At 43.7% G+C, this 13765-nt stretch overlaps 3 protein-coding genes and 1 non-coding gene across 7 annotated transcripts in view; 2 read left to right on the top strand and 2 right to left on the bottom strand.

The window, feature by feature from the left end:
- LOC125765649 (uncharacterized) overlaps window positions 1-8175 on the top strand; it is a 67747-nt gene extending 59572 nt beyond the window's left edge. For all 3 annotated transcript variants that reach the window (XM_049431006.1, XM_049431005.1, XM_049431004.1), the window contains 7 exons: window positions 3021-3145; window positions 3226-3443; window positions 3608-3796; window positions 5263-5456; window positions 5620-5741; window positions 5823-6755; window positions 6825-8175. In XM_049431006.1, the coding sequence (XP_049286963.1) occupies window positions 3021-3145; window positions 3226-3443; window positions 3608-3796; window positions 5263-5456; window positions 5620-5741; window positions 5823-6755; window positions 6825-7833 (2790 nt within the window). In that variant the 3' untranslated portion in view covers window positions 7834-8175. The remainder of the gene's footprint in view (window positions 1-3020; window positions 3146-3225; window positions 3444-3607; window positions 3797-5262; window positions 5457-5619; window positions 5742-5822; window positions 6756-6824) is intronic.
- LOC125766689 (U2 spliceosomal RNA) lies at window positions 1108-1302 on the bottom strand. Its single transcript, XR_007418698.1, has one exon. It is a non-coding gene; the product is annotated as a U2 spliceosomal RNA (small nuclear RNA).
- A 265-nt stretch (window positions 8176-8440) lies between the features above and the next one.
- Window positions 8441-9161, bottom strand: LOC125765681 (uncharacterized). Of its 2 annotated transcripts, none has more exons than XM_049431081.1 (2): window positions 8986-9161; window positions 8441-8924 (listed from the first exon to the last, which is right to left on the bottom strand). In XM_049431081.1, exon 2 carries the CDS (start codon window positions 8887-8889, stop codon window positions 8527-8529), a length of 363 nt encoding a protein of 120 aa, XP_049287038.1. In that variant the 5' UTR covers window positions 8890-8924; window positions 8986-9161; the 3' UTR covers window positions 8441-8526. The 2 variants fall into 2 exon arrangements, with proteins under 2 accessions (XP_049287038.1, XP_049287039.1); XM_049431082.1 differs by having other exon boundaries at window positions 9025-9161.
- A 20-nt stretch (window positions 9162-9181) lies between these two features.
- LOC125765664 (phosphatidylinositol glycan anchor biosynthesis class U protein) lies at window positions 9182-11121 on the top strand. The gene is made up of 5 exons (XM_049431036.1): window positions 9182-9527; window positions 9599-10253; window positions 10334-10605; window positions 10685-10827; window positions 10890-11121. The coding sequence occupies exons 1-5, from the start codon at window positions 9404-9406 to the stop codon at window positions 11001-11003; spliced, it is 1308 nt and encodes a 435-aa protein (XP_049286993.1). The 5' UTR covers window positions 9182-9403; the 3' UTR covers window positions 11004-11121.
- The last annotated feature ends 2644 nt before the right edge of the window (window positions 11122-13765 follow it).

Raw genomic sequence — 13765 nt, 5'->3', positions numbered from 1 at the left:
ACGTGACGTGAAGCTTGGCCAGACTGCCCAGTTGGGTGCCGTCGAACGGCGGGATGCTGTGCGCCTTTTCACCGATCGTGCGATTTAATTGATCGATCTCAATTGTCGATCGATCGTGAACGAATGAATTCATTGGTTTCATTAGCATTTGATGATTATTTGAGTAATCTGGTGTGCGCCCGCTGAATAGTAAATCGTTTCAGCTGCTAAATTAGATACAATTAACAGTGCGCTTGAGTCCCTGGCGTCCATAAGCCACGCGTAAACGAACGGAGCATAGTGCAGAAGAACTGATCCGGACACGAACGTATCTCATACAAACATGAAGTTTTTCATGCTCTTCGGAACGGAAATATATACTGATGGCAATGATAAATTATTTATGTTTCTCCATTACCGTACTTAATCTAATTTCCACGGGTAGAAAAGGTTTTTTTTTAATCAACTTTTCTACCGTTTTTCTTACATTGCAAAGCTATTCTTGTCTCGTGCATTAAAACATTTTACTTCTTCCACCTAGCAGATAACTGATAGGTTTCAGACGGATCCAGCTTCCGTGGTAGACTTACTTCACCCAATTCCGTTCCATTCAAGTCTGTTAAGATCGCTCACTATTGGATGCCTTGCATGTATCGTGCAAGCCCTCAGGGCCACCACCAACCGATGGAAAAACCGCAAACCAGTTTCAACCGCTGCTCCTGCTATTGTGGCTTTTTAATTAAATTATAAAGCTAGATAAAAAGCTTCGGTTTCTTTTCTTGTTCGATTATAATGACAAAAAATAAATAATGAAACTCGTGCAGAAGACAAACTGTAGACCCGGTTTTTGCGTCAAGCTGTCAAACTATTAACGGACGGTATCCGGTGCAAACGTTGCCGCTAGACGTTTTGGTCGCCGACGGCTTCGTGTGAAGTGTCCCTACGTTGGTAAGGATTTTGTAAGGTTTCATTAAAATACCAACTTGGTCTGCAGCGGAAAGTTGTTTCCTTGCACTTTGAATGCGCGAACCTTTAATATTTGCTACTGAAATTCAGAATTGTAACTAATATTTTCATGTATTAGATCGAATCATCTCGGTACGAACATTGAAATTTTTTTATAATCAGATAATGTGGGCCGATCCCGGCGGTACTGCAATACCGGGACAACCCGTGGAGGTAGTGGAGCAAGCCCCGTAACTGACCTCCCCTTTCCAAAAATCAGTTTAACATTTGTTGTCTTCCAATGGAAGAGCTATCAGATGTTAAGCTGATAAGAACAGATACTACACTTTGATCTTAGCCTTTAGGCCGAGAAGCGATACCGGTGGAATCATTTTTCCTGGCCTACATCCCGCTCGACGCACTGCTGCTCTAGCGATGTTTAACGCACATTTGTCCTTTTGATACCTTGCAAACAAGGAAGGAACGGGAAAGAAAAAGAGTCCTGTAATTTGTTCTCTTCTTTGTGTACGGGAAGGTATGCATCATCCGTACGGGATGCGTACGCTACATCTGCAGGTAGCGCTCTCACGCGCTCTCTTCTTCCCAGGTATAGAATTCTACAGTGCAGTGCAATATGTATGCAGCAGCGATCGTTGATAATAATTCTCGATATATTTAATTTTTTAATTTAATTGGAAACTTTCATTTCAGATTATTTCATGAATATTATTATAAAAATTCAACTAAAAATACAGTTAAACGAACGGTATACAACGTTTAAAGTTCAGTGCAGCTTTTTATATTTTCATTACATTTGTCTCTGCTAAATAACCCTTCCAGTTGGACGTGTAAAACTTCATCCATCCGTATCATTAGCAATGATGCTTAGTTTAATAAAAGTTGTGCATAAATAAATCATTCGCACCGTCCTGTTTCAGTGCCAAAACTTCATCTCACCCGTGGAATCGGTTGATCGGCACCGTTCAGTAGTAGTTCGGCATGATTAATGATTTTCTCTTAATACACTGTCAGACCATTTTTGGTTTGTCCCTCGCGTACAATGGGTCACATAAAACTCTGCTTCCCAGGATCCGAACCCGAACCAAATCACCCAGAGTCAATGAATACGCACCATCACCTGTTGAAGCGCAGGTTAATTCGGTTAGCAGTGAAACCGCCTGTGAGGAGTGGAGGTCAGTTTAATCTCACCAAACGCACGCACACACAAAAAACAACTGATCTCCCCTCTTCCGGATGAGTTGCAGAAAAAGGTTTTGCAGATTTTAGGCCCCGGATTAGGACCCGCTCCAATCCGTCATGCCGGCCAGTTATCGGCGAATGCGAAATGGTGGATTTGGTAATTCGCACCTTGCTGCAAAACTGCTATGACAAACACACGCGCTGAACGCGGTGCGTGAAACCAGAAACCGGGTCCGACCGGACGGTGCTGACGGCGAACGAATGGCCGCGCGGACAATCGCGCTCTAATTTGTTTCATAATTTTGTAATCGAATAAATTATCATTAAACGTACTATTGCTAACAAATCGCCACTGTCGGGCAGTAAAAGCTGACGGAATGTTGGAGCGAGTTCCAGGTTCCAGGCACAGGTGAAACCGGTCATCAAACTGTCCGGATGTTTGAAACTCTGGGCGGTGGCTGAAGGGAAAGCCATTAGTCAGCGTTGAAGATTAATTTACGCTGAATCTGTGCGCGTGCACATGTGTGCCGGGGTATGAGACTCATTAGCGACTAGGCAAGAGCTAGGAAGTAAAACGTAGGGTTCGGAGCAAAGAAACTTCCCAGTTCTGGTATCCTCAGTGGCAGTCAGTGAAACTTCCACTTTTGCCGTGAATTCGCCCCCGGGAGGAGGAACCTGTCCGTGTACGATGTTCTACCACACCTTCAAATCAACGGTGAAGTCGTGGCACTGGCACCTCCAAATAGCATCCAGCAGTTGTGAATGTGAATCTTCATAAATTACCTTTAATTATTGCTAATTATTTTGCTCATCATTTCGATCATGAACGCGAAGCGTTCCGGGACACATGTTTTCCATAAGTGACATTAATGCCAGGTAAATGCTTTTACCCACAGATTGAGGATCTAACCATGGCCATGTTTGAGGATGCGGACAAGTTTAATCGTGGTGCCATTACCTACGAGGCGCTAAAGAATCAACTCGAAAAGCATGGCGGTTTGTTGGAGAATCTGAGCATAAGGTGATCACCGACACTATCGCGTGTTTTTGCTATCCAAAACTAATATTCCATGTAACTCTCATGTACTCTCACTGTCATAGTATCGATCGATGGTTGGTCCCACTCCCACAAGACGACACGAAAAAGAAGCGCAAGAAAAAACCCTTGCCCCATCAGCTGACGGCACCGTACATCAAGAACAACTACGTGTATCTATCATTTCTGACCATTTTTACCCTGATCAACGTGGGACTGTTTATTTCGCGTGCCATTCAGTACCGCAACAGCAATGGATTCGTCATAATAGCACGAGCATGTGGTAAGCAATGGAGAAGCCTCAATGAGTAATGTGTTCATCTTATCAGAATCACTACACTCACTCACTGTGTACTGATTGTTATCAAACCAAAACATACACCGCTCTGCACTTAAAGGATTAAGCTTTTAACAAACCCCGGCCGTTCTTACTTTTTCCCCAAAAAGGGCAATGTCTCAACTTTAACTGTGCCTTCATTCTGGTGCTGATGTTGCGTCAGTGCATCACTTTTCTGAGGACGCGCGGATTTACCGCCTTTCTGCCGCTCGATCAACACATCTATCTGCACAAACTGACCGGTGTGCTGGTGGCCAGCTTTAGCCTTGTACACACCATTATGCACCTGTTTAACTTCAGTAAGTACACGATGGCCCCAGTCGGCACACGATTGTACTAGACATCGACGAGAAACCATTCGAAAAGACGCACACAATCCGGAAACCGTGAAAGGAATTGTCCAGAAGAAAGAGTTAGTGCGTGTAGAAGAAAGAGAGTAAGATAGAAGGAAGAACTTTTTTTTTTGCTGTCTTTAATCCATTCCCTGCATTGCAGTTTCGTGATGATATTATTTTTTTGTTTTATTGCCCGCGCCATTAGGTTTGTTCCTTCAGGGCGGAATCGTAATCATGGCTTTATGGCTTTATTTTACGCAAAACGCACACAAGTGCCTGAAAGTATCGGTTCTTCACATTCACCAAAGCGTTCCAATCGCTCATTTCCTTCCAACGGGAGGAAGTCATAAAATGCACCACACAGTGCCAAATGTCCCTCAGATATCGGATCACTCGGTGGTGGAAGAAAGACTTGAATGCACTTTTATATGCACACGGTCCCACCGATTGTGGTGGGATAAATTAAAAAACGAAACGGAAAAAATCGAGCGATATCATAAATTATACTTTTATAACTCAATTTAGTGAGTGCGGCTTTTTTATGAATGGTTTGTTTTTTTTTCTTTATGAGAGTTGTTTTTCTTTTCTTTTATATGTAAACATTAAATGTTTACGCTTGCATATCTTATTCGATTTCTTTAATTAAAGTTTATCATATTTGTAAATTGTAGATTATTTTTCTTCATGTTACTTTAATACATAATACTAAACTTAATTTTTCAATTGTTCCCACATCTTTAGTAACATTTGTACAAACGTTAAGTCTTGCATTTCTTGTAGATATTGTAGCATGATTCTGTTGATTTTAGTTTTTTCCTTTGCAATATCCTGTTTCATTTATCGCTCTACATTGTAGCTTCGTATTTAATCTCTCAGCCTCCGATATAATCTTATCTTGGTCGGAAAGCCTTTTCCCTTATCACAAGCAGCTCCGGTTAAACCGGCACCGAAGCCTGTTCACCTGTCGATAATCGATGAAATATCAGCCACCGCCATCCACCGCTCAGGTAGTAAGTAACCCATTGGGGTTGCATAAAATTATCAACGTGAGCCGCCGTGGATCGCTTACACACCGTCACTTTGGACGACGTCGAAGTGTAGTAGAATTGATCTCGTTAAAAATTAATTTAACCCGCACTAACTCGATGACCGCAACGTCCGGTACATTTCCCGCTTACATTGTATGATAGAAACCTGAAGCCACCGATCCGACGGCTGCTGCCGACCGTCGACTAATAACGAAAAAGCGAATTGACCAATGGACCACTGTAACACGACACACATTAACCCTAATCCCTAATATTTCTTCTTTGTATTTATCTTTCCATTCCGATCTATCGCAACCAACCGCACAATCCTTACGTTCCATGTTCCTTGGCTCCTTCACGTTGTGGCTTTATGGCCCACCTGCCTGCGCTATGTAAATACAGCCACGATCGTCGTGTACGATCCGGTAATCAACGCCAACAACTACACCACGGCCGAGTGGCTGTTTACGGCCCGGCCCGGTCTGTTCGGATTGATAGGAGGTTGTGCCAATCCGACCGGTATCGTCCTGGTGCTGATCCTGCTGATCATGTTCATCTGTTCGCAGCCGTTCGTGCGACGTGGTGGAAGCTTCGAAGTATATTGGACACAAACCTACTACATTACCTTAGTGTCGTTAGATATTGCTAGAATAGATACTCTTAGTTGTAACCTTGCTGCAATAACCCATCTGTATCTAATGTTTCATCTTTTTTCTTTCTGCTGTAATTCTGCTCCTATACATGTTGTACCTTCTGTAGGTGTTCTATTGGACACATCTGCTATACGTCCCGTTCTGGATATTGGTTCTTTTCCATGGGCCCAACTTTTGGAAGTGGTTCATCGTACCCGGTCTCATCTATCTGGTCGAACGCACAATAAGGTAGGTCCAGCGAAAAATGCTAACCAATTCCAGTGCTTACCTCGCTTCTTTCTTTGGCAACTTCTAACACCGTTCCAAAAGATTAGTCTGGATGCGCACCGAACACGGCAAGACGTACATTTCCTCCGGACTCCTGCTTCCGTCCAAGGTAACGCATCTTGTGATCAAGCGCCCGCTACACTTCTGCTTCCGACCTGGGGACTATGTCTTTGTCAACATTCCCGCGATCGCCCAGTACGAGTGGCATCCATTCACGCTGAGCAGTGCACCGGAACAGGAAGACTACATCTGGCTGCATATTCGTGGTGTCGGCGAGTGGACCAACCGGCTACACAACTTCTTCGAACGAGAACAGGAACGCTTACACAATGGCGAAATACCGGCACTAGTCGCCGGAAGTTCTGGAGCTGCATCGGTGTCCGCTATTGCTACTACCGCCACCGGTGGTACGGTTGATGTGGTACAGGAGAAGCTAAAACCTACACCAGCGGGGACAATTCACAAAAGTTCCAGTTTTGAATCGGCTCTCAACAAAGCGAAAGCTGTACCTGGAGGAGCTATACCTCGTGCCGGTGATGCAACCACTCCGGCTGGTATTATGAAGCAGAGACATCCACCAGGAACTTCGAAGCTTGCCATGGAAGGGTACAGTGCGCCATCCCCCATCACGACCTCCACTGGACAACCCAAATTCGAACGACAAATGTCGGAGAATCGAGCACTGAAAAAGATACAGGCGACATTGCAGCGAACCTTTTCTAGGCGCGATCAGCTAATTCCACGATCGAGTGGAGTAGGCGGAGTGGGTGGAATATCGAACGAAGGTTTCTCCGGTGATGGTGTCGATGGTGGCTTAGACGGAACGGGTGGATCCGAGTTGAAAGATGCGAAGCGTAAAGTCACACCGGAACAAAGCCTGCACAAGTTGATCTTCCAGCAGAAGGTCCCACTGGAGAAGTCACTCTCAATGCCAGACATGCAGAACAAGTTCAAGAAACGCGAGCGTATGATGGTGTAAGTAGTGAAAATATCAATTTGTAAGATATTCAACCTATTTGACACTTTCGTCATCTTTACTTTCAGACTTCGCGAGTACATGCGCTCGGAATCGGAACGCTCGTTCGATGAAGTTCAAATCCGCAAGGCTCGGCTTCAATCGCTTGGATTAGCCTATCTGAGTCCACAGAATAAATCACTTGCGCAGAGCTTCCGCTACATGCGCAACAAACCGACGATCATTGCGTTTAAGACTCCGAGTTTGGAAAACTGTGAGCCACGTGATTCAACCAATTCGATCGTTGTTTCGCCCGGTGTGTTCACGCAAAAGGATGCTGAAGAGGGTCGCACTGCAGGAGCCGCACCATCGACAGGGACATCCGTGGTTGCGGTAGTGCCAGGATCTTCACAAGATACAATTGTAACGGCAAGTGCCGTTCCTGGAAACCGACCAGTCAACTATCCCGTTGGTAAACCACTAGAAATCTACATTGATGGCCCGTACGGGGCACCCTCGAGTCATATTTTCCAAGCACAGCATGCCGTGCTGATTGCGACCGGAATCGGTGTCACACCGTTCGCCTCAATCCTGCAATCGATCATGCACCGTTACTGGAAGGCCCGACACTGTTGTCCCCGGTGTTCCTACGAATGGTCCAGCGAGATTCCACCGACCATCATGAACCTCCGCAAGGTGGATTTCTTCTGGATCAATCGAGATCAGCGATCGTTCGAGTGGTTCGTCAATCTACTGTCCCAGCTCGAGATCGAACAGGCGGAACTAGGAGGAGCGATGGAACGGTTCCTCGAGATGCACATGTATATCACAAGTGCGTTGCAAAAAACGGACATGAAAGCGGTTGGATTGCAGCTCGCGTTGGACCTGCTACATGAGAAGGAAAAGCGCGATCTGATCACGGGCCTTAAAACGCGCACCAACGCCGGTCGTCCAAACTGGGACAAAGTATTCAAACAAATCCAGGACCAGAAGAAGGGTAAAGTGACGGTGTTTTATTGTGGACCGCCACAACTTGCCAAAACTCTGCGCTACAAGTGCGACCAGTTTGGGTTCCAGTTCCGCAAGGAAGTGTTCTAGATTGTTACATCTGTTTTATCGTACGCCTTTCATCGTTGCTATCGAAGTATGTGTTTTCTTTTGATACGAATATTATTTAATTTATCGTTTTCGTCAATGTGTTCTCTCCGTCGTACGGTTGCGACGGACAATCGTTCTTGTTTTTGAAACTCATTAAGAGTGTTAATTTATTCATAGGACGCGTAATAAGCAAGTCGTTCCGCAAAAAAAAAACTTTTATAGTCATGTAAATGTGCACAATTTACGAACAACACTGCCAACACTCTAGATTCGTCACAAGACACCCAGCTATATTTATTGTACTAGAATAAAAAATCAATAAAGCCACAAGGCATGAACGAAGCAATGGCATTTTAGTCTGTTTTTGGTAAAATCTGAATAAGTTACAATGGGAGATAAAATCAATCCAAAAACTGGTAACTTCAAAACATTTTGAATATGTTCCGTAACCGAACAACAGATGGCGCTAACAGCCTACGAAAATGGTTGTTGTTTGGTTGCACAATTTAACAATTGCAGAATACTGCATATAAATGAATGTACTTAACCTATTGTAGAAATTGATATTACTTACCTAGTTTCGGGATATTTTCGGGATATGAACATGTTTCCTTATTAATGTTTTTTTTTATTACACTACAATATGCTCATGCATAACACTTTCCCAACAAACCCAACACAAGGATGCCACTCTTAATTCTGCGCCGATGTAGGATATTTTTTCAACACTTTGTTTAACTGCTTATAGTTGAGGTCCTTTCCCGCCACCAGCATACCCTTGCTGGAGGTTTCTTTTTTAGCCATTTTCTTATCCAAGAACACCTTGTAGCATCGTTGGAAGGTGCCTACCTCCTTCGCGCACAAACTCTCATTAAAGTCGTGCGTTTTGAGACAAGAAAACAGCACTGCCATCTCCTGCAAGCAGGCCACATCACTCGTTTTGTCTGTTTTGCCACTCACATGATTTTTAAGGCGCAGTGGCAACACTTCTTGAAATGGTACTTCTGTTTCGTTCTGCGGTTTGCGTGACCGCAATAGTGCACTGGCCATACGCATCTTGTGCCCGTGAGAGTTGGTATGATTTCGATACGCTGAAATGGATAACAAAACTGTTAAATGAAAGATGTTACAAGGGTTTTACTTTCTACGGACCTAGTGATTAAAGTGAGAAACAACCTGCAACTTACGTACCGCACTAGATGTAAACAAACGCGCGTGTTACATAATTTGACAGCCGGCCAGCACGTTGCCAGGGGAAGAAACAAATGAGGCTTAATAAACAGCCATCATATGATTGCAGAACTGTCAATAAGGCAGTAACGAAAGAAACAAACAACAATACTAGCAGTAGATAAACAAATTCTTCTCTCGCCCTTTTCCGAAGCAAACCGGAATTTAGAACAATCTGCACGAAAGTGAATAGAAATGTGGTAGTTTGGATTATGAAAGTGTCTAGCACGCTTCAATTCTAATCGTTTATGTTAAGCAATACTACATCACCTAGCAATTAAACCTGCGTACTAACTAAATCGTCAGACCTGTTCTCCTGCAAGATATCAACTTACCCAAAATGAAGCTAGCGATAAGTATAGGAGTGGCCGCAGCGGTGCGCTATCTACTGATGAATTCACGGTATTCCCAAGGAATACAAAACCGGGTCGAAGTATCTACCCCTATAAATGCGTGGAAACGAGGTGAGCGTTTTCTACTTCATCCGGGACAATTAACACCGGCTTTTGTTTGACTTATCTCATTCATTCCACAGTCGAAGAAGGTGCATATCTGTATGCGAATGGAGTCAACCCTTACGATGGGGACGTGTATCACAAAAATCCAATTATTCTGCACGCTTCCCGCTGGCTGCTAGATAACGTCCCAAGTGCCATACCGTCACTTTTCATCCTGCTGGACGTGTTGACGGGGATCTTACTCCTGCTAGCGGCACGAGTATTCATCCGCGAGATGTACGAAAAACAACGAAAAGAACTGAATACCTACGCGAAGGACACGGAAGAGCTTCATCTTGTCGAAGCGGATCTACACACGGTACCGATGTCCGTAGGGTTTGCCTACCTGTTCAATCCGTACACTATTCTAAACTGCGTTGGACAGACGACGACCGTGTGGAGTAACTTCCTGCTGGCCGCTTTTTTATATGGCCTATCGCGTCGTCAACGAATGTTCAGTTTCCTGGCGCTTGCCCTCGAAACGCAAATTAATCTGTATCCATTTGTGTTACTCGCACCGGGAGCATTGCACATTGCCAATCAACAGATGAGGACGGATGGACGTGACAGCAGATTTCGCAGCATAACGGTCAGCTGCTTGTTATTTGCAAGCTTATTTGTGGGAGTTAATTATTTCGGTAACTTCCTGATGGGCGGAGACTGGAGTTTCCTAGATGCCACCTATGGCTTCATGTAAGAGGCGTTAAAGACTATTCACTTTTGTTTCGTAATCTTCTTACAACAAATATTTTCCTCCCGTTTATCATATGTAGCATCAACTGCCGCAGCTTACAACCAAATATTGGGCTTTTCTGGTACTTCTTCACCGAAATGTTCGATCACTTCCGGACGCTGTTCCTGTACTCGTTCCAGATCAATGCCACATTGCTGTACCTGTTTCCGCTCACGTTTAAACTGCACAAGGAACCGATCATGCTGGCAACGATGCTGATCGGGCTGGCGGCTGTATTTCGATCGTATCCGTGCATCGGTGATGTGAGCTTCTACCTTGCCCTCATTCCGCTGTGGAAATCGATTTCCATGTGTGAGTCATAAAAAAGCCGTTTGCGCGATGCTTTGTAATGAACTATATATCAAACTTACATTGCACATTACACTTTCAGTCATGAAGAACAATTTCATCGTCGGTGCAACGATGCTGGTCACGAGCGTACTTGCTCCAACCGTGTGGCATCTGTGGATTTACAACAATTCGGCCAACGCCAACTTTTACTTCGGCGTAACGTTAATATTCTGCACAGCACAGGTAAAGATAACGTTTTTGCATCCTGGGAGACGATTTTTTACATCGTTCAAATTTTGTTTTAGATATTCCTCATAACCGATCTCTTCTTTGGGTACATCAAGCGAGAGTTCTGCCTAAAGCACGGCATCCGTGTGTTGGTGGATGGTAAGGAGGCCCGAATAACGTTGGAGTATTAAAACCCATTTCAAAGATGTTACCATCACCGGTACACATTGTTAGCGTCGATAAGGGAAGAGCAGCTGTAAAGAAAGCTTAGAACAAATAATAAATGATTTAAATTTCAACCTTTTTCAATACCGGAACAATTTAACTACATAATTTTTTGATCACAAATCTTGTTTATTGGTTCCAATAAAAAGCATTTGCATTTTTTCACAATTTTTATATTTTTTTTTGTCGTCCCTTTTTCGATATTGTTTTTTTTTCTTATTCCTTTTTCTCTCTCCATTTGCGATCCTTTCACCGTGTCTCAAATACCGTCATAATCCCGTCCGTTCTGCAATAATTTAATCGATATATATAAATAAGTTAATAGTCATTTGTTCTGTAGTTAGCAGTGTATTACGGCTACGCAATGGCAAAACTCGCTCGTTTTAGCGAATCATTTGCACCACTTTTTCACCCCCATTTCAGCCATTACACGAAGGCATGAGAACGCGCGCCACTGTTTTCCTTGCAACCCCCGCTCTTTTTGCATCTTCGTAAAGTTCGTTGGCAAACGTCTTCAAAGTTCATACGTAAGGTGGTTTTTTAATACTGCGGCAAAACACACAAACGAAATGCACATGTATTTATGGTCTTTCGCGCTTCACAGTATGGAATAAAAATTGGCCTTGTACAGATTATTGTTTGTTTAACGCGCTTCGAATGTTAGTGGAAATGTTTGCACTATACCGACTGTTTTAGCATCAATCTTTACTGTGAGCTGTGCTAGTTTTTCAGGTTCCAATTACCATCTTTCGTTCGCTCCTTTGCACTTTTTATCTTTCTTTTCTTTTTGCTCATTTTTCCAATTTTGTCCTGCATGAAACGCAGTAAGGGTTAATTTGCCAAGTTTAGAACAAGTTATAGAGAATATCGTACCGTAAATCGTCCCTAGTTACACTTGAAAAAGAGCCATGGTCGCAAAAAAATAATAGAAGAACATGTTGTTGGGTACAATTTTTTTGTAACGTAAATTTCGCATCTAGTCCGTTCCTATCGGTGGTCAGCTACGAAAGCCCATAACCCGTCGACCTTCGCACCGCATGCCGGTAAATTCCCTCGTATAATAGACAACGGAATCGTAAATATGTAAATTTGCTTCTTTTGTAATGCTCTAGGAGCGACGAGCGAACCCTACTTGTGACTCCTTTTTCCATGCAGCGGTTACCGTAACATTATTTTATCGTTTTGAACGTGATCACAACATTTGCTAACATAGGAAGGGAAATCCTAAAGCGGGCTAGGAATATACACATACACAAAAATAAGGCCGTTTGCACAAAATCAACCAACAATCTCATTCTTTCGCGTATTTGGCTTGACCCAGCAGAAGAGTCTTGCAAAGTTGATTCTTTAAAAGAGCAAACAGAACTTTCACACATCTCTACCCATTCGTGGCGGGTTTCATTAGATCATTTTACTTAACGGAACAAATAATTTCCCACCTTTTTAAAACTTCCCTCAAAACCACACAAACGCGGCGCGCGCGCGTGCGCCATATTTCAGTCCATTGATCGATTTGATCGACTTCGCAATACGAGTGTCCGCGCTCTGATGGTGTTCTCATTAGCGGAAGCAACCACACGTTTCCCAACCGTTTTGTTCCGCAACGCTGCTACGTCTTTCAGGCAATTTCTTACGGTAAATATTATGAAAAATAATTCGAGATTATCATAAAACGATAATCCACTCTCCTTTTCTTACGACTTTGCTGTTACCTGTCTCCTACATGTCCTTGCTGTTATACACCGAGGAAATCAACGAAGACTGCGTACTAGTGGCTTGATTTCCTCTCCCTATCCTCGTGCCGCACTGGAGGGGACGAGTGGAGGGGGTTGATTTTCCACCCTCCAAAGGCGCTACTACTTGGTTAATAATCGCATCATCGCGCAGGACACACCACGGATGTCCGTTTCCTTCCTTAGCATCGTCTTCAATAAATTCACCGGGGCCCAACGTGTATAAGAGTGCTTGCGCGCGTGTTTTGTTCCTTGCTAGCTCCGTTTCGAGATCACGCGTTGAAGCCCTTTCGTCTGCTTTCTTCGTGTAAAAGTGACTTGGTTTGTATTTGTTTTAAATTCAGGTTCATTTTGTTGTTTGCCTTCCACTGCAATCTGTCTCTCGTTCTCCGCGCGTTGGCGCATAACATCGACGCCAACCTCGCATTGCGTTTGTCTGCTTCTTCCGACCGACACCAAACAACGGTTGTGTGTGCGCGCGCATCCCTTTTGCATCCTTTCTCACTCGCGTAACGATCATCACCGGCTCCTTTCGAACCGATCGACACTGACGCACATTTTGCAGCATCCGAGAGGGTTTGATCACATGTCACACAATGCTGTGAAAAAAATATACAAGCTAGGCGTATCGTGTCTTGTAAGATGCCTCCTCCTTACGCTTTCAGTTGGGCAGTTTCTTATGTTTGTTTTCTTTTCTTCTCTCTTTACAAACTCTCCTAAAACTTCGTACTATAAAGCGTTCATCATTTGTTATTCTTAGCTGAATAATGGTTTTATACTGCTTATTTCAAACCTCAACCCTCCACAAAGTAACGAGATCAGGATTATTTGCTTAATTGTGATCTTCTCCTGCCTGCTTGTTTTGACGATCTTTTTCAGCGCGCTTCTAATTGTACTACTGCTGCTTTCTTGGTTCAACTTGTTTTTTTGCCGGACGGGTCACTAAATACGAAGAGGGAAAGGTACATGTACAAAAAAATTCTTCATTATACCAG

The sequence above is a fragment of the Anopheles funestus genome, chromosome 2RL, assembly GCF_943734845.2.
Source record: "Anopheles funestus chromosome 2RL, idAnoFuneDA-416_04, whole genome shotgun sequence".
In the NCBI taxonomy this organism is placed as follows: Eukaryota; Metazoa; Arthropoda; class Insecta; order Diptera; family Culicidae; genus Anopheles; species Anopheles funestus.
Note: the sequence above shows the minus strand (reverse complement) of the source record. Positions and strands in the feature narration are given on the sequence as shown.